At 40.1% G+C, this 23,825-nt stretch overlaps 1 protein-coding gene and 2 long non-coding RNA genes across 10 annotated transcripts in view; 1 reads left to right on the top strand and 2 right to left on the bottom strand.

Moving 5' to 3' along the window:
• Positions 1-6,170, bottom strand: part of LOC147352661 (uncharacterized) — an 11,832-nt gene extending 5,662 nt beyond the window's left edge. Inside the window, exons 1-2 of the long non-coding RNA XR_015148315.1 lie at positions 5,727-6,170; positions 5,469-5,630 (exon numbers count right to left, since the gene is read on the bottom strand). This is a non-coding gene — a long non-coding RNA (uncharacterized LOC147352661). The remainder of the gene's footprint in view (positions 1-5,468; positions 5,631-5,726) is intronic.
• On the top strand, positions 887-2,378 carry LOC147352662 (uncharacterized). The gene is made up of 2 exons (XR_015148317.1): positions 887-1,018; positions 2,160-2,378. It is a non-coding gene; the product is annotated as an uncharacterized LOC147352662 (long non-coding RNA).
• Positions 6,171-10,081: 3,911 nt separating the features above from the next.
• VMP1 (vacuole membrane protein 1) overlaps positions 10,082-23,825 on the bottom strand; it is a 126,064-nt gene continuing 112,320 nt past the window's right edge. For 7 of the 8 annotated variants that reach the window (XM_086360582.1, XM_086360584.1, XM_086360583.1 and 4 more), the window contains 2 exons: positions 13,167-13,269; positions 10,082-12,093 (listed from right to left, as the gene is read on the bottom strand). In XM_086360582.1, coding sequence (XP_086216708.1) covers positions 11,950-12,093; positions 13,167-13,269 — 247 coding nt within the window. In that variant the 3' untranslated portion in view covers positions 10,082-11,949. Of the gene's footprint in view, positions 12,094-12,967; positions 13,270-23,825 lie in introns of those variants that run through there. The other variant, XM_086360587.1, reaches the window with a different exon arrangement.

The following is a 23,825-nucleotide window of genomic DNA, read 5'->3' on the forward strand; positions in this document are numbered from 1 at the left end:
ACTTTTAGTTTGTCTGGAACGTCTCCTCACTGGCGCTGTACTCTGCTCTGCAGTGGACATACCAGTGATTCTTCTCCTGACCACCATGTTTATCACACTTGCATTCCTGTCCAAATTTTGTCTTAAAACATGCTCCATATGTTCCCATCCTGCTGTTCTCTCCCCATGAGCCCAGGGTTTGGCAGCGAACCCTTTCTTGTGCTTCCCCCTACCTTCCAAATATGGCTTTGTCCACCAACTTGTCATTTTTGGCAAATTATAACAGTTATTTAAGAGATATTTGCTCATCTATATCAATCACATTGTTTCCTATGGGTTTTAGGAATGTGAGCATAAAAAATCTGGCTTTATATTTTTAACTAGATAACTTCTTATTCCTATACTCTGAAATGTCTCAGATGATGCAATGTCAGCCTTATTAGTAAATGAAATCCCATTTCCCACTAGCAGGAATGTTAAGAAAAACAATGTAAATATTTTAAGTTTCTAGAGAACACAGTGTCAGGTCAGTGTTGGAGAAGATATGGATTCAAGGGAGAAGAGGGGAAAGATAGAAAAGCCTCATCATTTAGGCGCTAGGGAGCAAGTGAAGCAAAAAAGAGATGAAAAGGAAGGTCAGAGAACTGACGATGATGATCTGATGACCCCAAAGAACTGCAGTTCACAAGTATTAAAAAAAAAAAGATTCAATGGTTTTGAGTTATGGATTTTACCTAATGATAAAAAAAAAAATCTAAGAATAACTTACACAGATAGCATAGGGGGTTCCCTGACGGCCCAGCAGTTAGGACTCTGCACCTTTACAGGCCAAGGGTCTGGGGATTAAGGACCTGGAAGCCGCAGTGGTGCAGCCAAAAGAAAAAAAGAACAGTATAAAAAGAAACAACAAGCCGAACTACATGTCACTTAGCAAGTAATTCTGTCTTACTTGAATTTATTTCCTTTGCCAGTGATGGAGCCAGTACAATGGACTCTTTCATGGTTTCTCTTGTCCTATTTGGATTTAATTATTTACATGGTAAGTATGCAAAAACTCAAAAGGTTTTCACACGATCTTTTTGTCCAACATTTGGTGCCCAATAAGGTAGCCATTAGACACATGTGGTTAGTAAGTATAAAATACATACTGAATTTTGAAGATAATATTAATAAAATCATGTAAAGGATTAATATTAAACTATGGAAATGATATTTTGGACACAATAGGTTAAGTAAATTATCCAAATGGGTGTAATACCTGTTTCTTTTTATATTTTATTCTTTTCATATTTTAAAGTACAGGTACTAAAATCTTAAAAATTAGATATATGGCTTGCATAATATTTCTGCTGGACAGGGCTATTCTAGACATTTCAGGAGCAAAATCCTGGGAATTGTAGACCTTGGAGTTGAACAAAGCTTGTCCTTACTAGGTGAGAGTTCATGGGAACAGATAGAGAAACATGACAGGAGGCAGAAAGGTGGGAATTTCCTTTCCTAAAAAAGAGGCCTTTGCTTAAGCTCGGCTCATGTGACCAGTATGAAAGAGGCAGGATATGAGCTTAATTCAACAAACATCCATTGAACACCTGGAAGGAAAGACTGTGCAAAGATGGGGAAATTTTAAAAATGAGGTAACCCTGCCTCCTGCCCTTACGGAGTTCACCATTTGGTGGATTTCTTGCTACACAGCCTGTGCCTGGCTCATGTAGATACTCTCTGTTTACTGAACAGATTAATACAAATGTCTAACAAACTCTGGAAGAGATGTAAAGCCGCAAAACTACAGACACACAATAAAACCCATTAGAGGTCCTATATTAGCAACAGATCTCACAGCTATTAGATGCAACCAAGGACCTGGAAATAGAATTGAAAATATTTGGTTTCTGAAGTCATCTTATATGAGTAGAAGCCACTTCAGGCAATATAAATTCAAACACCATATTAAAAGAGTGAAGAACTGCCTTGGCTTGCAAGTCCTGGTCTGAAATCTAAATTCCATCCCTGAACTCCTGTATGTGCATGCTCACTTCAGTCATGTCCAACTCTCTGCAACCCTATGGACTGTAGCTCACACAGGCTCACCTGTCCATGGGATTCTACAGGCAAGAATGCCATGCCCTCCTCTGGGGGATCTTCCCAACCCAGGGATTGAACCCAGGTCTCCCGTATTGCAGGTGAATTGTTTACCATCTGAGCCACCAGGAAAGCCCAAGAATACTGAGGTGGGTGGCCTATCCATTCTCCAGGGGATCCTCCCAAGCCCGGAATCGAACCGGGGTCTCCTGCGTTGGCAAGTGGATTCTTAATCACTGGACCACCAGGGAAGTCTCCCTTGCATGTTTGTTTTTTTTTTTTTAACAAAGTTATAAAAATCCAACATAAACATAAAATAACTCAAATTATTTTTAAAAGGATATGAAAACCTGGAGATAGTCTGAAGAAGAGAGGAATAAGTCAGACTAATCAGAAGGCAGCAACAAGGGGTGGAAGTAGCAATGGGTCTGGTCATCCTGAACTATCACAGAAATAGGGTGCAGGAATGACAGAACGCCCCAGGCTGAGTCAGGGGCAGAGGAGGAAGGGAGAAATGAAAGACTTGGGGTTCTACTGTCTCACCATGTTCTAACGAACACTGCCCACTGGACGGGAGGCTAGTAAATATATCAAAGTCTGGGAGCAGCCTGAAAAAAAAGCTGTATAAAGTTGGAAATCATTTATGTATGAAAGAATCTTTTATCTCCTCCTTGCAGAGACCAGGGATGTCTTTTATGTCCAGACGATGTTTGAAGAAGAAAATGCAGAACATCTGCACATTTCTTTGATCTTACATTTTTCTACAAGCCCTATTTTGCAGCTTCCTTTGTCTTCTAAAATTGTGCAAAGCACTTGCACACCCATACTTTTACCAGATAGGTATTTCATTTCATCTGATTCCCTCCAAAAGCCAGGAATGGTCACACCCCAATTCTCCCAGGCTTCAAAAACTGTGCACCCTCCTGAGGGGGGGGGGGGCGGGAATACTCAAGTTCTGTGCCCCTCTTCTCTACCCAAGGATTATGACACAAGCAAATCTCTCCTGAACTCTGGTGCTCCCGGTGAGTGGTATGACTGTGGTCATATGTCATTGATTCTGAACTCCTACCCAAGCCAACTTCAATAAGCATAACTCATTTACTGAAACGTGTAAACAACCCCGGCACTGAAGCAGCCAAATGGAAAGCTGCCTTTACCACACGCTCTAGAAGGTGTAATAAGGCCATGATTCTGACTTTTTGGCTTGGCAGAGGTGGCTGGGAGGATGCCCTCCCGCTTACTTGGGAATACTAACGGCATCTGGGTTCTAGGTGGCTGCCGCTGCTGTCTAGGCGAGCACTGTTGGAATCTTGGACTCTGGTGGAAATATACAGGAAATCACATTGCCAAACTTTTCTCCTTATAAAGACAGACGATCTCTCCAGGAATTACCATCCTCCCTGATCTAGGAGGGAGGAGCCACTGGGAAGCCAGCAGGATACAACTGTGGGGAGGAATTTTAAAGCAGTTTCCTGTGGCTCCAAGGTCCAGTCACAGGGCCATTCTTTCACAACGGTGCCGCATACCATGGGGAGGCTTCGATGATCACCTACAGCAAAGTATAGAGGACATGCCACCCTACACCCACAGTCCCCAGCATTTTGGCCCCAGGGACCAGTGCTCATGGAAGACAATTTTTCTGCAGATTGATGGGGTAGGATTGGGGGGTGGGGATAGTTTGGGGATGATTCAAGTGCATTTACATTTATTGTACACTTTATTTCTATTACATCAGCTCCTCCTCAGATCATCAGGCATCAGATCCCAGAAGTTGGGGACCCCTATTCTAGAGAATTCTCTGAAAAAGTCAAGTTTATTTTCTGACAGGGAGTGGTCTGTGGATGGCACATTCACTAGGAATTGGGGAGTTGGGAAAACTGTATATATTCCTATACAAGGTCCTACTATTCTATTGGTCTCTTCCCTTCATATATATTCGAAACAGAACAATGACTCTCTCCCTCCAACTTGATCCTCCTCCTATTAATATATTCCTGGCTCAGTGATCGATGATTATTGCTGTCTGCTCAGGGTTCCCTGGTTCCTTCTTCATTTACTCCATCTTTTACTTCCTCCTTACCTGGATTCTACTTAGGTAGCATCTCCTGCCTGCTTTGGATCTCTGCTAATGCTTCACCCACTGCAATATCCATTCAGCAAACACTCAGTATGACCCCACCCTCTGCTTGGCTCTGAGCATACAAAGGAGAACACAACAGTGTCTGCCCTTCTGGTGCTTAGGGTCGAGTTGGAGGAGACAGTGAAGATGAGGAAACAGACAAACTATTGGGTTGGCCAGAAGGTTCCCTCGGGTTTTTTGTACAGTATTATGGGCAAACCCAGACTTCCCTGGTGGTCTGGTGGTTGGGGACCTGCCTGCCAGTGCAGGAGGCACAGGTTCAATCCCTGACCAGGAAAGATTCCACGTGCCACGGGGCAACCAAGTGCATGAGCTGTGAGGACTGAGCCCGTGCTCTCAACAAAAGAAGCCACCGCAGTGTGAAGCCCGAGCACAGCAACTGGCGAGTAGCCCCCGCTCACAGCACCTAGACCAAGACCACACCCAGCAACGAAGAGCCAGCACGGCCAAAGTAACAGCTTTTAAAAACAACGGATCAAATAGTACATTGAAAAAATATGGAAAAACCCAAACGAACTTTTGGGCCAAGTCAACAGATGAGTATTTTATGTACGTACTTTAAAGGAAACAAAATGAAGCTAGGCAGAGAATAGCAGAAGTTGAAGGCTTCTTGGTCTTGGGTCTTGTTTATTCTACCCGCCCTCAACACAACCCCCTCTCTGGTGCTTCCTGGTGTTTCTCACAGGGCTTTCCCCTCACCCCACCTCACCCCACCCCTACTTGGAAATTCAAATGCCACACACATCATGATGAAACCTTTTCTGATCCTTCCTGCTCAGCAATTCTCTTCCTCTTCCCAGTTTTTTTTTCTCATGGCCTCCATCTTACTCTACATTTGTAGTTACCTGCATATTTGCATAACCCCCAAGAAGACTGTAAGCTCTTGAAGGGAGATCCCTTTTCAACACTTTGTGTCCTCCCTGCTGTGTCTTAAACCAGTAGAGATTAGAAAAGTGAATAATAAAAAAAAATTCCCCCTCAATGTGGTTAAAACTACAACTGGCCCTGTTTCTTAGGGTTGTTATGAAGATCAAATAAAACTCAAGAGGTGACAGTGCTCTGAAAAAGAAAAAAGGTGTGTACCTTTGTACAGACTGCTTTGCAATCATAGTCACAGCAAACATCATTCTGGAAACCTGCCCACACAGGATGGCTAAGAGTGGAGCTGGTACAGGGACACGCAAAGCAAAGGCTGGTCATCTGGTTAAATACCAAACGCTTTGGGGCTATCGCCTTGATTTTCTGCTATCTCGGTTTTCCCATCACCTACCTTGTGATCACAAGATGAAACAAGTAAGCAGACACTTGGACTTTTGCACTGGACTTTTCCATGGAAAAGAGCCAGCCAGAACACCTAGGTTTAATTCTTGCTCTACTTCCTTGCTTCCTCCAGCAAATCACTGAACTTCTCTGCCTTCATTTCCTCATGGGGCTGTTGGAAGGATTTAATGATTAGATACAATAATGTAAAACAACACTGAAAACCCTGCCTGGTGCGAAGCAAGCAAGCAATCGTTATCAAAGTTACCATAAATCCACTGTGCTTCCCGGTACAGGGCACGTCAGAGGAGGTCCCTGGGAGCCAATCTTGATTGCTGGTGATGTGGGGCTGTTTACAAGGAACACACTCTGGAGGGGACATGGGAGTGGAAGGGAGGTTGGTGCAAAGGGCCGAATGGAGAAGAGGCATCTGAAGAGTCTCAGGAGTGTGGCCAAACCACGTGAGGTTCGGTAGAGAAATTTGGCAGCTCTAAGAGGCTTAGGACCGTCTTTCAAGTGAAAGCGATTCTCAAGACACTCGGAAGCGCCCTCAGAAACGAAGGGCAGAAAAAAGCCTTCCCTTGTTATTTTTGGCTTTCATTTTTTTAAGTTGTAAAAGGAGGTCGAGGACAACAGGGTTCTCTGGTGATATGGAGCATAGGTTGTCAGCACTTCCTGCTGGGAGAAGTGAACCCGAGCTGTTCTTTGCTGCCTGGTGAGGAGCCAGAGGAAGACAAGAGTAATCTGAACAGGCATTCCCCACCTTTGGGGAAAGGCGGAACCCATCCCTTTTTGCAAATCCCAAACTGCCTCAGTCCACAAAAACAATTTTTCCCTCCGTCAGAAACAGACCGGGACACAATTAAGCAATGCTGTCGGGCTGGGTCAGTCACAAGTGAGTGGCCTGGAGGAAAAAGCTGCTCATGCTGTTCCCTAAAGGGGGATAAATGGCAACAAAGGGAAATGACGTTTGGAATTAGGTGGGGTGGGGGGGAGAGAAAAGTGGCCGGCAGAGGCCTCCTTGAATAAACAAGGCTTTTCCCCAAAGGGCTCTGGGTGGAAGGCCATCAAAGCAAGCTGTCCGCACTCCTCCCTGGAAACTCAGAAGAAGGCTGCGACTGTTAGCTTAGATAGGTGGCCCAGGGGTCCCTCTCAGCCAAGGATACCCAGAAAAAGCCAGAGCCTTCCCCTCAAGAATTCAGGAATGCAGTTTCCAACCCAAACAGATACTAACACTGTAGAAACAGTGCTGGAGTGTGTCCAAGCCTTCCCTTTATGTCCTTTGAGTCATTTGGAAATGGTTAACAAACGGGTTGAACACCTGGGCTGATTACCCCAGAAGGGGATTTCCAAACAGACCGTGTGCTGTAAAATCATCTCTTCCCTTCCCCAAGCAATTCAGCTCCACTTAGTCTCTGAGGTGTGCCCTGAAAGATGCCAAATTTTCTAACTCTGATTTGAGGCTTTACTGAGTTACAGCAGCAACTGCTGCTGACACAAAGGAGCAAGGCGCCAAGTAACTCTGTGCTTTTTAAAAAGGTTTAAATTAAAAAGAACAGATGTCCGATGTTTCAAAAAGCCACACATTTGTGGATTTGGCTGACAAAGCCTCTAAGTTGCGTTTCATTTCTGTTCCAAGACTCAGCCAGCCACTTAGAACTGACTCACTCTCTCTGGGCCACAGTTTGGGCCGGCATCCCAACTACAGAGTCTAATATCTCAGATCTCAAATGAATCCAGGGTGTATGGGGAGAGCGGGTACCATGTAAAACAACTTTTTCTTTTTTTTTTTAGTAGCATCAACACCCACACAGCAAACCGTGGAAGGCTAGTAGGTCAAAGAGAATGAGTGAACAGTTGGCAACTGCCTGTCCCAGAGCCGCACAGCTCTAAAGGCAATGAGTAAGCAGCTGTCCAGAACAGGTTTTTGTTATAATCCGTCTTGTGAGTTCTGGTTCAGTATGCAAATACATGTAGGTTATTTGCTGCAATTCAAGCCCTCATTCTCAAGGCAAAGACATTACCTCAAGTGACCTCTTGGCCTTGCTGGAAAGGGAGGGGCCGGGAACCTCAGCCGCTGACTACGAGACACAAAAGACTCCATTGCTTTCAGAATTTTAAAGAACATCATGTGCTTTCTTTTCTTGTTGTCTTTGAGAATAAAGGAACAAAACACTTCACAGGCGGGAGTTCTGTGTAGCATTTCATTTACTATGTTTTGGGACTACCAGAGAAGCTTTTGATCACGCCAGTTAGAGGTGGAATGTTACTTGGCTTTCAAAAATGGCCACTAAAACTCCTGCTTAGGTTGTCTTAACCTTTTTATTTATCAATAAATAACTATTTATCAATAGAATAAACCAATCTGTGTTTTCATTTTTTCTACTTTTTGGTTGTGTCGTGCGTCCTGTGGGATCTTAGTTCCCAACCAGGGATTGGACCCACACCTCCTGCAGTGGGAGCATGGAGTCTCAGCCGCCGGACTGCCAGTGAAGGCCCCCCTGTGTGTTTTTCTAATAGGAATGGGACTTTCAGTCTATTGGGGAAGACCTGGTGGGCCACCAAATCAGCTTTTCCTTTTACTGTTTAGAACCTCTTGACACTTAGCAAATCTCACTGGATATTATAGACGGAGTGTTACCAATAAAGGTATTAAAAGCTGACCATTCCCTTTTTCTTCATCTACCTTCTAGACTTTTTAGCATTAACTATATAACAAATTAGAAAATGTCAACATTTAAAGCTGGTAAGGTTAGACCCTGGTGGCTTAGATGGTAAAGAATGTGCCGGCAATGCAGACCTGGGTTCAATCCCTGGGTCAGGAAGATCCCCTGGAGAAGGAAATGGCAACCCACTCCAGTATTCCTGCTTGGGGAATTCCATGGATAGTGCAGCCTGGCATGCTACAGTCCACAGGTTCGCAAAAAGTCAGACTCGACTAAGTGACACTTCTTTTTCCAAGGTTAGACAAGAATTTTCAGTTATTCATAGTAAATTTTGTGTATCTGTGCTTTGTACCTTAATTAGACTAGCTGCCCTCCCCACTTTTTTGATAGGTTAAGAAGCAGATTTACTTAGAGATGCACATCACAGACAACGCAGTCTCAAAAGGCGAGAGCCGCCATGGGAGAAACACACTCCAAGCCAAAGAGTGGGCCATCCCAGAAGGCAAGAGGCCTGGAGGCCTATTTCCAGATTTGAGAAGGTTTTGGTACTACTAATCAAGTCATTAGTTCATTAATTTCTGCTTTTCTCTATTCATTTGTATATTGGATTTAGTTAATAAGTTCTTTAGAGCATATTTACTCCCAAACAAGGGAACATATGCAGACAGCATTTAAAATCCTATTTTTCAAGTGAGCAAATGCAATGTTGTAAAATTCTCACATGTAGCAAATACTGTCTTTGATGAATTAAAAAACTGCTAACATACTAACATTAACAGCTTCTTTACATTTTATCTGATGTCATCCTTAGGACAACCTGGCTATATATAATCTCTCTTTTTATAGATGAAATCAAGGCTGAGTTAAAAACTTTCTCCAGGTCACAATATGTTAGGGCCAAAAATCTAAACCACTGTTAACAGACTAAGCGCATGGAGGCAAATGGGTTTCAAAACATATGGAAAGGCTTTCTGATGCTAAGAAGATTGGGGTCTCATGAGTTCTTCACATATGGGTCAGTCAAAAGAGAGTTCACCCGTTTTTAAGAGGGCAGTTAGTTGTTTTATTTAGCTTCTTGCCTAATTTGTACTGACTGGATCGCTTTGAGTGCCAAGCCTCAAGTTGCCCTCCTAAAGCTGCAGACAGCACAGAGCACACTGGGAACACAGGCTGAGCTGGTTTGCAAGGAGCGCACGTTACTCTATATACCTAATGAACTAGTGTAGTTCAGAGGTATCACTTCCAGCCTTGTCTCTCTCTGGATTTGGAGAACAGATACAGAGGCCATTATCCAAATGAAAATAAAATTCTCTCCTCTAAGCTCTACACTCTGGGTTAGATTATACAGAGAATACAGAAAACACTGCACACTCCTGCACGGCGCTGTCTGAAGGGAGGTGCTCCCCAGTACTCGTGTATACACCTTAATGTGTTGCCTTGTACTGTCATTGCTTAACATTCTCGGAGTTGAGACACATAAGATGCTGCAGATATTTAAGGCACAGAAGAGACTTAAACAAAACAGAGATGGAATCAAAAGAATTCCCAGGCCCCCCCTTTTTTTATGTGCAGGAACATTAAACCATCTATTTACAAATTTTCTGGTCTCCAATCAGCTGGAATTAACTGGGGGTGTCTTTGGGATCTTGTTGTCTGTGTCTGCTTTGGTGGATTAAAGAATGGAACCAACCAACTGCAGGAACAGAAGGGTAGCACATGGCTCCAGCTGGGATTCAGCGGGGTCACCTGAGCATGCAGTGGAGGGAAGGAGGAGAGCTGCTCTTCATTCGTTTTCAGAGCAAATTCATTTGAAAGAATGAACAAGCCGCCGTCACAAGTCAAGTGTATTATAATCACTCAGACCTTCAGCCTAAGGAACAAGGCTTTTTTTTTAATGTTACCCCAAAATAAATTTATCAACAAATCCCCAAATCTAGTACAGACAGTACAAATCAGATTTGCTTTCCTCTTTCCTTTATTCAGACAAACACCGAATAAAATGCGGGTGAAGGTGATGACAGACAACTGGAAGCTGATTTAGAGACTTACACAAACCCTAAAGATAAAAATCATAATGGTTAACGTGAGTTTACTTAAAGCATCTGGGTACCGCTTTTCAAGTAAGTAACTATTGCTAGAGTTTCTAGGTAGGGGGTAAAAGATGGTTAAGAAGTAACCTTTCCAAAACTCACAAGGCAGGCTGCTTGTCCTTTATTTAGTTTTGATCACAGACTATCCCAATTTTGCATAAAATCCTCTTGATATTGACACAGTAGTACGGCACGAAAGATTCAAAGTGCCACTAGACCTAAGGACCAATTCTTTTAATCATAAACCATGGTGCTGGGTAATGTCTGAATGGGAACATTTGATATGGATGGTCAGATGAAAGATACCAAAATGTCAGACAGCCCATCGACTGCTGTTGCCATGAGATTCAACAGTCAACATCAGTCTGATAAGCTACCCGACAAGGTGGTACAGCCATGGAGATGTCACGACGGTAGGCAAAACAAGCAGACATTCAGGCAGGATTTGATCAAACAAACCAGGCATTTCTGGCCTGTTGAGATTTAAACTCAATTCTATACTCAATATACTGTCAGTACCAATTTTCCTAAAGGCGAAAAGTGAGACTACTTATCACTGCCCCACTTCCGGGACCCTGCCCCGTCTGGAGCAAAATAAAATGACCAAGTTCAACCAGAAACATCCGAAAGGAAAAATCACATAAGAACAAACACTTACGAAAGAAAGAAAATTAGGTTATATATAAAAGTAAATTTCTGCTAAAATCAGAATACGTGCTGAGCTAAAAATGAATAGCTATGAGAAAGCTGCTTTTCTTTTAAAACAGGTTATTTTTCTCTCCATGTCCTTTGATTTATATACTATAATCTCTCCTGTTTTCACAAACCAAGAAGTCGCCTCCACACACCAGTACCTAAGCTGCCCTTTCAGCAGTCTGTAGCCAGCTACCCAATTCCAACCCAACCAAGAAACACCTGGCAGTGGCCCTTTCATGCAAATAAATGAAGGCTTAAGAGGCTGTGGCTGCGGTGGATGTGGCAAGGCTGAATTTAGTTGGTAGAAGCTAAAAGGAAGTTTTAAAAAAAACGCTCAAGAAAATGGACACAATTTTGGAATGATCAAAGATGTATTTATAAAGTTTTTTCATGACTTCATTCTAAATATACAGAATAAAAAATGGTGTCAGCTCATTTGTAAGACACCAACAAGATTTTCCTTATACTGTCTCAAAATTGAAAGATCAGTTTCCCAAGAGGGTGTGCAATGCATCATAAAATGGCCTTTTTTCGAAGGTGGGAGAAGAAGGGCTGGGCAGGATGGCATATTACTTTTACCATGATAGACATGCAAGACTGTTACCCAATCCAGTGTAACTTATATACACTTGTGATGACTCAGAAAAACAAAGAGGTCATATTTGACAAGCCTAAAAAGCTTGAAATATTTAACATAACTTAGGAATTTTTTTGGGGGGTGGTGGTGGTTGGAATTCTTTAATTGTACCACGTGGGCCTTTGAAAGTAACAAATAGAAGGCCAGTTTCTGTTAACTTTGCTGCTGAACATCACATTCCATCCTAATAAAACCTGGATTGAACTGAGGGTGGATACCTTACCTTGACAAAGGAAAAGTATGTCAGTGCAAGATGTGGATTAAACTGCTTTCGGGGGCGGGGGGTGGTGAGTTAAAACTGATACAGGTTGGAAAAGGAAATTTTCCTTCCTGATCTGGAGTCCTCCCACTTTAAGGCAGAACCCTTCCATTTTAATTTCTGCAGTTAACAACTTTTCCTGCTTATTTGGTTTTCTCCTTTGGGTCCAATCGCTGCTGGATTCGTTTGGCGTAACTTTGTGCCATGGAGTTAATGATGGACAGGATGAAGTAACACACCATTACAACAACCAACTTCTCAAACATCCAGGACAACCAGTTTTCTCCCTGCAGGAAGAAAGGCAGAACAACCCACGAGAAATGCTTCGTTAGTTTGGTAGTAAACGGAGTCATCTACCATGTTTTAACGAAAGTAATGAGAACTTTTGAGCTTATAACCTAATAAACAATTAAAAAAGAAAAGTCTTATCTCTTCAGCTACCCTGAAATCTACATTCAGGCCTTCTTACCTCCAGTTATTAAAGGTTTCACTTTGTTAAAGAGAATGTTGAATATAGTTTAGAATGGGGTGTGAGGTCATTTCTTGTCTTTCACTACATAAAGTCTTTGATGAAATTCTACTATCTGAAGTCACCATGGGGATACGTGTAGAGTAGCGTCAAGATAGTTTTAAATATATTCTTGTTCCAATATTAGGAGCAGCTTTTAAAACATAAATGTTATCTATTTCTGTAGTTACGTTTAGTCAACTGAGGGCAGCAAAGGACCACATAAAGTGTTGTAAGGCCATTAAAAAAGAACAAAACCAAACAACAACAAAAATAGCCCTATGCTTCCTTCAAGTTCCCCATTTCAGGTTATTGCTTACTCATCCTCTCCTAGTCATTTCCTTTCTTTGCTACAGAACTGTTTATACAAAAGGCAGGCTTAAAGTTTTTAAGTTCAGTTATGTCAACAGCTTTGGTTTATATATATTTTTAAAAAAGATTATTTTCCCATCAATGAAAAGAAAGAGAGCCAAAATGGATATTCAAATGAACTCATTAAATCCAATATTTTGTTATGCTATAAATCTTAACTTTCTAATCCACTTGGAAAGTATACTTGCTACTTATAAATAAATCATTGAAGATCAAGGTAATAACTCATTCTACAGAACATATCCATTATTTTCCATTAACCCAATGCTCGTTTTGGGGAGAAGTACAAAACAAAAGCTACATTTTTCTGCTTTAGACAAAGACACATTTGCCAGTAGAGGGTACACAGAGCTTCAAACTTCTATTAAGCCTGACAAACCTCACTCTATTTGCCTAAAAATGCCAGTGAGTGCCGTGAATGTAACTGCAGCCTGAAACCGTGGGGGTGGGAAAAAGAAGAAAACCAGGGAAAAGTCTCACCTGCGGTGTGCCCATTTCGCTTCTGTGGTGAAGCTTCTGCCGCTGGGCCTCCAGGTATTCCTGGAATGGCTTCTGCAGAGACGGACCTATGCCGGGGACAGCACTGGAGGCGTGGTACAATAACCCCAGGAAGAAAGACACATTTGGGAAGAAAAGCAGGAAAGAATGTTAAAGGAAAATCCACTTACCGCCTTGACTCAAAAAAACAGGGATTAGACAGAAAGAGGAAAAAACCCAACAACAATCAGCAGAGCTGGCGAAATCCTGTGAACTCTTCCCAATGGATAAAAATTCATCCTTTCACAACCCCTTACGGGAGACAACTCTCTCCCATCAACATGTTTAAGAAGGAAATAGGAGCTGAGAGTCCCTTCTAGTAGAAGAGTTAGTTCTCAGAGTGAGGCGAGCTCAGCCGATGCTGCACACTGGTGTGGTACAAAGAGTAAAATGAATGACTTCTGAGAAGTCTCACATTTATCACCACCAGTTCCTGTAAGAACTGGTTTGAACCGATTAATAAGGAAATGACTTATGCTTGTGTCATCCCTGGTTGAAAAAGAAACTGCCCGCCCTCTCACTGACTTGTCCCATCTTCTCAGAGGAGGCGGTCCTTTCTCAATCCAAGTCCTTATTAGGACAATCTGTGCGTCATCCTTATCCAAAAAGAATGCATTAGCAAATTTGGGAGGCACCTCCTACCAGTCAGAAGTCAGTGATTAACAAAGGAACAAAGAAGGAACTATGAACCTTGAATCACGTCGTGGTTTTTGGTGGACGGCTTACATAGAAACTACACAACATTACTAAACAACTTGTTCTGAGATGACTGGGATAGTGATCTCTGATAAGCTGATGGACTCAGAGCTCCCTCTCACCTAGAATGTGTGCAGCAGTGCTGTTAAACCGGTTTGGCAACTGGAGCTACCAGGCTCCCGATTTAGAAATGCTTGCAGGCATTTTAAAAAACGGTAACTTGGGGCGACTTAGAAAACCAAACATCTCTACTTTCTATAAGCTTTATTTTCTCATCTTTCATAATAGGGCTAAAAGCTAAATGAGCCCAGTCATTTTCCTGGGGCCAGCAAAGGGTATTTTCTGTATTTGCAACAGTGCCTAAAGTTCTCTTCTTTAAGCAAGTATTAATGTCACCACCTTTTTTCTAGAACAATTTCAGTTGCTGCTTTCTCTAACAAAAAGCAGGAGTACAGAAGAGAAACTTCTTGCTACTATATTTACCAGAGGGTAACAAATACATAGTCCTGGCTGACACTTTTCTTTGGTCTGTTAATGATCAACCAACAAGCCCTTAATAGAGTCCTTATTTTATATCCAAACTGTAATTGGTGCTATGGGGAGAGAAAAAAACTGCAAGAAGTGGTCAATGTCCAAGAACTCAAATCATTATTATATGGATTCAAAACACGCACACGCGCGTACACAAACACACACACACACACACACATGAACTCATTTGCGAACAATAGAATTTATAAATCAGTAATAAATTTCTCAATTTTTTGGTACAGAAGACACATTTCAAAGAAACTGAAGGGAGAAAAGAGAGACCAGTGTGGGGTGAAGCTGTTTAAAAAGTCCTTTAAGGAATACTGAAAGATATGTTAAAAGGCCTGAAGAGATATATGTAGTAGGGGCAGTGACTTGCATGGATGATTCCAGAAGACCCATAAGACAGCCCTCAAAGATGAAGTCTCCTTTCCTCTCACAGCCTTCTGTGTGGCCTCACGTGAGCATGGTAAACCAGAAGAGCTGTCTCTGAACTCTGTTGCTGTTTTTCGGTAATGACCTTTCTACAAAGGAGCAACAACAGTACAAACTTTCTCTTTAAAAGAAAGACTCTCCTTGGGTAGTTCTTTATATAATGCATAAAAGAATGCAAATAGCTCATCCACTTACACTTGAAACAAACCACAGAAATATAAAAAAAATCCAATGAAATAAATGCATAAGAAGAGTGGCTTTGAAGATTGCAGATTTTTAAGAACTTTTCTTCAGAAATTGATTCTTTTTGTTTTTTTCGCCTGGTGCACAGCTTCAGGATCTTAGTCCCCTGGTCAAGGACTGAACCTGGCCCCGCTGCAGTGAGAGTGCCAGGTCCTAACCACCGGCCAACAGGGAACTCCCAGAAGTTTATTCTTTCACCCTTAATGACAATACCTTATATCATCATTTCAAATTCCCACGGGTGGCTAGTTAAAAAAAAAAAACTTATTTAGCGAGATTGAAATGATTGTAGGCTTATTTGAACAGCTAGGATATACAAGCAACGACTTGAAAATTCCCTTTTTGATGTCCTCCAAGAGCTGGGTTCCATTATGTGTATCCTGTTTCTTCAGACCTCTAACTTCAGACCAAAGCTCAGCGAAACTACGGCTTACAGTTTTCCTCAAATCATTCTTGGGCTCCAGGATCAAGTCCTTATTTAAAGAGAAAATTAAGACTCAAGACCCAATGTTAGAAAGGTGCTACTTTGCTGTTGTTGAGGGAAATGAGGAAGGGACTAGCAACAATCATTCTAAATTCCTTTCAAAATAACTGAAAAGCCTAAGTGATTTGCCACTGTAAGTCCATTAGGGCTACTCTTTGGGCTGACAGAGAATATACGTTTACATGATGCGTAACTTTCAAAGAATTATCCTGGGCTAATATAGAGGTTAATTTTTCAAGGTGCTTTGTTATTACATGCTTTAGAGTTTTGGGTGGTGGGATGGGAGATTCAGTTTTTTATAAGATACTAGAAACACTTGAAAATAGAAGTTAAAAGTCTTTTATAGCAACATATTGACCAAAACTATTATGAATAAGTGCCACATGATCCCAATAAATCTAAAAAGTTAACATATTTGAAATCTAGGTAATAAATGTTACATAACGAACTATTAGTCAAGTCCTCAAGTTTTTAAATATATGCCTCAAAATCTTAGTTTTAATTTTTTTATGTCTATAAACAATGGCTTAGGGCACACAAGCCTCAGCTTATACAAAGCACTCTTATACTAGAGTTTTCTAAATTAACACTAAAGCTCTTTAAGTAATAGACTAGATAAAAACTGAAATTATAGCTTTTACTCTTAACATGCATTTAAGGAAAACAAGAATGCCATCCCCATGACCTCATCCCTCAAGTTATTTTCAAGCAGCAGAAGTAAGAGCCCATTCTAGAAAAAAAAAAAGAGTCCATTCTGACATTCAGGATTCATTTAAGGTACACGCATGAAGAAAGGAGGGAGGAATAATCTGCAACAGAGTTGAGTGTCTTTTTATAGTTGGCTTAGGAAATAACTTAATGTCTTTTCTGAAAGCCATTAAATTCAGAGGACCTTGTGCACCTGGCTAAGGACTCTCATCTCAACCCATAGTGGGTGGGTAAGATGCTGCAATTAGGTGCTGATTAAGTTCAAAGTATTGTTATTCAATACTATTTTCCAGTCAGCAGTTGTATTTAAATATACTTAAACTAGCCTTGTAAACAGCCATTTTCTCTAGGTGACAAAGCCTTAAAGAAAAAAGAAGGGAAAACAAAAGCAAGAATAAAATTAATCTCATCCACTTTTCCTTGCTGTAGACCTTCAGCATGGTGGGTAAAAAAAAAGTTGTGTGGATAGTAATACGTTGATATTTATTTCTTGACATACAAAAACACTTTTCAGATAATATAATCATGAAGAAACAAATTTCCATCAAATTGTTTAAATGGAAATATTTTTGAACTTAATAAAGAAAGAAAGAAATCCTCAGAAAATGCAAACAAAAGAGGAGGAGAAAAGAAATCCACAGAAGTCTAAACCCACCCAGAGCTCAAAAGGAGTTTCCTGGGAACAATATTCTGCATGCTTATACACCTAAGTATATGTTAAAACAGAAACAAGACAAACTTCTCTGCAAAATTCTGTCAAGGGCCCTGACCAATACACAAACAAAATCTATTATTCTTCTCTAGTTTTTAAAGCATGTATGTAACTCCATGTTTGGAATCACTTATCTGATAAGAAATCTGTATCTTAAACTCTCCCCATATCAACTCATTATAAATAAAGGTCCCACAAAAAGCCAGAAAAATCTTCCAGAAGAAGCATCACAATCAGCAGAGGTTGCACAGAGTGGGTGATGTGATTACTCCAGTTTTTCACAATGCTTACATTTTCATTTGTTGGTTAGTCATGAGCATATACACCCATTCCAAAAATTCATAGGTCATTGTTATTCGGTTTGCAAGGAACTCCCTTGAAACTGTGTTACTTTCAAACAAACTGGTTCACTAGATATAAAAAACATACCATTTGATTTACTTAGAATCTCTTTTCCATCATGGACATAGTCATCAAACTAGCACTTACTATTAAAAGACCTGAAATCTTCATGTTCATGGTTCTTTTTGGATTTTTCCAGCCAGATGTGTTTTTTCTTTTTTTACTATAATTATTATTAAGTGCCATCATAAAACTGGGGCACAGTGCTTAATAACACAAGAGTAACAAACTTTAAAAAAATTGATTAGTCTTGTTTAGCTCTATTTACACAGTGCCTATGTGAAGGTTAAGCAGTTGAAATGCCTAAGGGAATTAAACAATTAATAAAGTAAAGTTCTAATATAAGCTCTACTTTCTTGACCACTTTTTCTGAGGACCTTTTAGCATTGCTGTGATTGTGTATGTCGTATCATTGGCTTTCCAATATACTGGAAACTGTCTGACATGGATTCCAAGAAAGGCTAAAGGGCAATATACCTTTGTTGTTCCTAGAAAAAAAAAAGGTTTTAAAATTAAGAAACATTTCTTTAAACCTTTACTTCACTATTTGTGCAGTACTTTGAGGCTGATTTATTTAACATTCTTCTGATGATTAATTAGAACATCTAAATAACATTCTCAGGGTGTGATTAGTTAACCACTGAAAGCTTATGAATGTGAGAAAATGTTTTTACAAGATACAGTTCAGGGGTAGTATTAAAAGAAAGGGAAAAGAAGAGTTTAATCAAGTCTACTGCTGCTACAATTTAGACAGCATAATAATTTTTTGAAGTAGCCTGTTTTTTGATAGTACCAAAAGCAGCTTTTAAAGGCAGAGAAGCCTAGACCAATGGTCTGTGAACATTTTTGATATATGGATATTATTCATGCAAAGAGTAAAATGTATAAATACAAATTTAAAAGGATAAAATATAGATGAAACATTAAACAATTTAAAATGTCTCATTATGATGACTTTCATGCTATCTTTAGCAAATATTTCTGATTAATGGGGCATAGAAAAGACAATAAATTGCAGCATGCCCCCTGTAAGCCCCTTTTGTACTGAGAACTCCTACTCTTATCCTGGGCTTCCCTGGTGGCTGAATGGTGAAGAATCCGCCTGCCGATACAGCAGATACAGGTTCAATCCCTAGGTCAGGAAGATCCCCTGGAGGAGGATAATAGCAACTCACTCCAGTATTCTTGCCTGGGAAATCCCAGACAGAGGAGCCTGGTGGGCTACAGTCCATGGGGTTGCAAAGAGTCAAACGCAACTTAGCAACTAAACAACACTCCTTCCCTGTACTTGTAATACCTAATTTGTGATCTTCTGACATATGGATTGAGGGAGTACCAACCAGACTGATGGTAAGCTATATCCTCCATGGATGTATAGCCGTAATTATGTCTATTTGTAGAACCATAATAATGCTATTTACATTACAAAAATACACAAAAAAAGGAAATGACAAAGATGAAAATAAATAAAAATAGAAGTTCTATTTTAGTCCCACCAATGGTGGAGACCACTGGAATAGACCAGGGAACTGAACTGCAAGGGGTACAAATACTATATATATACAAATATATATATACACACACACACACAAATATATATACAAATATATATATATATACACACACACACACAAATACATATACAAATATATATATATATACACAACACACAAATACATATACAAATATATATATATATACACACACACACACAAATACATATACAAATATATATATATATACACACACACACACAAATACATATACAAATATATATATATATACACACACACACACAAATACATATACAAATATATATATATATACACACACACACACAAATACATATACAAATATATATATATACACACACACACACAAATACATATACAAATATATATATATAAAAAACTTTACCTGTTCCCAAAAGGTCAAAATATCTTAAGGTTTAGTTAGCAGAACAACTCAGTGTAAAATTGTTAGGTAACATATTAGAGAAAAAAAGACAGCTACTTCTACAAAGATCCAGACCAAGGCTTTCTTTTCTCTTGCCCTTCCATGCTTTAGAGTGGCTCTTACAGACCACTGTAAAGAGGACCTTTAAGAACCCAGACAGCCAGACCTCAAGAAACTGAGATTTGTGCCCACAGTTAAACTTATATTTGTTTTAAATGAATATGAGTTTTTAGAATTTTCTTGAGTGAGGATCACTGTATGTAAATCAATAAATCAAATTTATCCTCTGACTCCAGAGAATTCCTCTATCAGTTGAGATTTGGCCTGGGAGCTGAGGAGTCCTAAACAGACTCTTCTAGACTGAAGCTACAGACTCTTCTGCTAAAGAGATTAAATTTTATAATTAAGGTACTATGCTGTGCTTAGTCGCTCAGTGGTGTCCGGCTCTTTGCGACCCCCTGACTATAGCCCGTCAGGCTCCTCTGTCCATGGGATTCTCCAGGTAAATATATTGGAGTGGGTTGCCATGCCCTCTTCCGGGGGATCTTCCCAACCCAGGTATCGAACCCAGGTCTCCTGCTTTGCAGGCAGATTCTTTACTGTCTGAGCCACCAGCAAAGCCCAGTTAAGGTACTAGTAGGATTTATTTTCTGGAGAAGGAAATGGCAACCCACTCCAGTGTTCTTGCCTGGAGAGTCCCAGGGATGGGGGAGCCTGGTGGGCTGTCCGTCTCCGGGGTCGCACAGAGTTGGGACAGGACTGAAGTGACTTAGCAGGATATATTTTCAGGGATGAAATAAAAGCCCATCCGTACCCCATCTCCATTACATGCTCATCTGTCTTCTGAACAAAAGAGGCAATGACAGTAAAGCAGAAGTTCAGTGACAAGGTGGACTAGCAAGTCCCTTTCTTGATAACAGTCTTATAAGTAATTCTTTGTTTTCAGAAATGTGCGCATTTTAGTCAAATGCAGTAGAATTGAATACCACTCCTCCATAACCATCCCCCCTCACCCCCGCCCCCGCTGGGCAGTGAGGCCAGGATCTAAACAGGCTTAACGGTTAGTATTTTAATGAGTTGTCATTTCCTGTCTGATAAAGATTCTCACAGTATTTAACCACCAGTTTCCCTGGGGCCCGAATAGTACTAGAACTCTATTCATAGTGACTCAGAATGGATCTCAGGCTCCTAGCCTGATTCAACAATGATAGATTGCCCTACAAATGAAAACACACACACACACAAACCACCAAAAAAAAACCCCCCAAAAAACAAAACCTTTCTTGCCTCCTAAGGTAGACTGCTCAGGAGATGAAGCAGGCAAGGCAAGAGGGGAGGTAGTTCATCAAACAATCTTTCTGAAGAAGCCAAAGGTCATCATGCTAACATTCATTAATATTTATAGCCTTCTAGTCCTCAGAGATTAGAGACAGAAAAAGAGAAACAAATTGATCTCTAATTAACCCAGGAATATGACAAGTAAACGAACTGGTGTCAGCTGCAAATCAACTTATATTTAACCTAGTAAAACTGAGATCCAGTAATACTAGGTGACTGAAATGAAAGTGTTAAAATCTAGGGCTTTCTCATATACATAAGTTTGAGTTGATAGTCTCTGGCACCATCTAAAATTCGTTGTGATTCAACCTCAGGATTTGGGATTAAAACATCTTGAGTTTCATTCACAGCTGTGCCCCTTTCAAATTATTAAAACCTCTTTTGTACTCAAGTTAGTCTATTGTGTGCTGAGTAGAATTATAAACACTTGACACCGTCAGTTTCTTAGCTGCTGTGTAGAAGGAAGACCACTGCTTTATCGAGAAACATCAGGTGTATGGTTTCTACTGCCTCACAGCATATTTCTATCACCAGCGTCTTTCAAAAAAAGTAATTGGCAACTGCACTTGCTTTTGAACATTTGGAATTGTTTTCTATGAGAATCAAAATGAAAGTAATACCTCCTTACAATTAGCAGCTACTCTTTGAAATACGCTATCATTAAAGGGAAGCTTTTGAAAACAAACCTCATTTCGGAACGTAGATGTGAGCAACAGAAGCCAAACAGGCATTTATGTTAATGAATGAGGCCAGAGCTAAAGAAGTGGTCTGAGAACCAAGTAAAGTGATTGGCTGCCAAACAAAACCCTGTTAAAAATCAACTGATTTCAGTTACAGAAAATGACAGACTGATGGTAGCTTTATATGGTGACAAATTCATCTGTGGCTGGCTGAATCCACTGAGTTCTAAGAAAGAAAAGAAATCAGCAACAGGGACCCACAGACCCAAAGGTCAAGAATAAAGAATAGTTTGTGGAATTTTAAACTTAAGGTGAAATAGCATGGAACCTCACTGGCCTTTATATCATGATGGTAAATGGATTAAAAAAAAAAGTGACTATTGACAGGAATTTAATCTCATCAAGAAAAATCTAGTTACTACAACCATTAGGCAGAAAATCACTAAATGCAGTACATAACCTCAAAAAGAAAAGCCAGGATCTCTGACCTCAATGAACTTCATCCATAAGGGTGATTAGAAGAATAAGGGGGAAAAAATGCATTTAAACCTACAGTACCAACCCCAGCAGGTTTCTCAAATAACCCCAGTAGCACCAAGTTTCAGCAGTGCCAGGCTGATACAAGTGTGAACAAGGAGACCGGCTAGAAAGAACTCATGCCGGCTTCTTGTCACATGAGGCAGCCTTTGGGAACCAGCTCTCTCGTCCAAATCTCCAACTTCAAGCAGATTTCTTCATTGTCTTCTACAGAGCTATCTCAATGTCCCTCTTCTCTACTTCAAAAGATTTGGAAATCTTCATTTCAGCCTTGAAGGAAGAAGTGGTTAAGGAGGATAAATCAATCCACTCAGGCTTTTGATCCTATCTCCTTACATTTCTTACTATTTACATGAATTTGAATACGTTTCAGTTTCCCATGAAGCCAGTGATAATACCCTACAGATTTTATTATGCAGTTTCATAAAAATATGTAAAGCATCTGGCAGAGTTCTTACTAAATGCTAATATCCAACCCATGTCCTTCCTTTTTTTTTTCATTTGTATTTTCCATCTCTAGCTTTTTACTAGAGTATTTCCCTCAACCTAAAATATACAGAGGTCTCCCCTAATAATGAATAAATGAGTTCAATTAATCAACATATTTATAGAACACTTAAAAATGTGTCAGGTGTGACCTTGGCCTGACTTTTTCTTTACTCACAATGTAGTCTGATATAACTGGGTTTCAGTATTCCTCATTCTACTGAAATGCTCTAATTATGGTTAATATTAACTTCCTAATACAATGTCCATTTCTCACTTTACAGTCTAACTCCAGAGATCTTGCTTTAACCTTTCACTATCCTGCCTCCCCTGTATCTATAACAAAAATACAAAGGAGTTAAAAGTCAAAAGAGAAGATAAACTACAGGAAGAGGACATGAAGAGGAAGGAGTATTCTACCTGAAGTATAGAAGATTATATATATTAAAGTCAGTATGTACAAGTGAGTCTCAGCAGCTGCGGTCTTAAAAATCTCTGTATCCTCTTCCAGTTAATACAATTATTTGTGTTCTACACTTCCATAACTTTTTCTGATTATCTTACAATGATCAAAAAAAGTCAAAGAGAATTGAGTATGCAAACCATTATATTTTAAAATGAAAGGACAGATTTTTTTTCTTTAGAAGAAAAAGTCCAGGCAAACACAGCTCATTCTGACCACCTGACCAACAAGAAACAACATTAAGATTCAAGCACTTAATTACTCTGGTTAAAACGATCTCTCTTGCCACAGGCAAGTCCGACTCTGAGGTCAAACGTCAAGTTAACTCAGAAACAGGAGACAGCAGAGCATGGAACATTCTGTATCTGGTAAAAAGTCCCTGCTCCAGTCAACCCCATCCCCCGAGTTCAAATGACTGAATTATGGAAACTTTCTTGTGTGGTTAAACTGGGGACTTTGTCTTCCAATAAGACCCTGGCAACCGAACAATGAGCCAATGATCTGCTTATGGTTTGTTACGAGTCATAGTCTTGATGTTATTTTCTGGGAATTCTCATCCTCTATTTCGTGAGAATACAGGAACATGTCATCTTAATCATGATTTTAAAGTTAGACTTTGGTCGTGCTCTTTAAGAAATAGGTCCAAGTCTTTCATTGGAGAAAATCTAAAATTAAATAAAAATTAAGTTTAAAATCTTAAAAAAAAAAAAAAGGCTGTAACAAATGTAAGGCCTTTGAAGCTCCAAAGTTCCCTGACTCTTTGGTTCTGTCCTCTGACTTACTTCAGCTTAGGATACAAGAGAGTGAAAAAAAATCCATCACATGCTTAATCTTTTTTCAGATCCTTTTCTTTGTCCTCTTGACAAAAATACCATAAACCAAAAGGCTTTTTCAAGGCTATTACCTTTTTCTAACCTTTCAGAATATGTTA

Source organism: Bos grunniens, chromosome 19 (assembly GCF_055505025.1).
Source record: "Bos grunniens cultivar Pamir isolate PY7600 chromosome 19, Bosgru_T2T1.0, whole genome shotgun sequence".
NCBI lineage: Eukaryota > Metazoa > Chordata > Mammalia > Artiodactyla > Bovidae > Bos > Bos grunniens.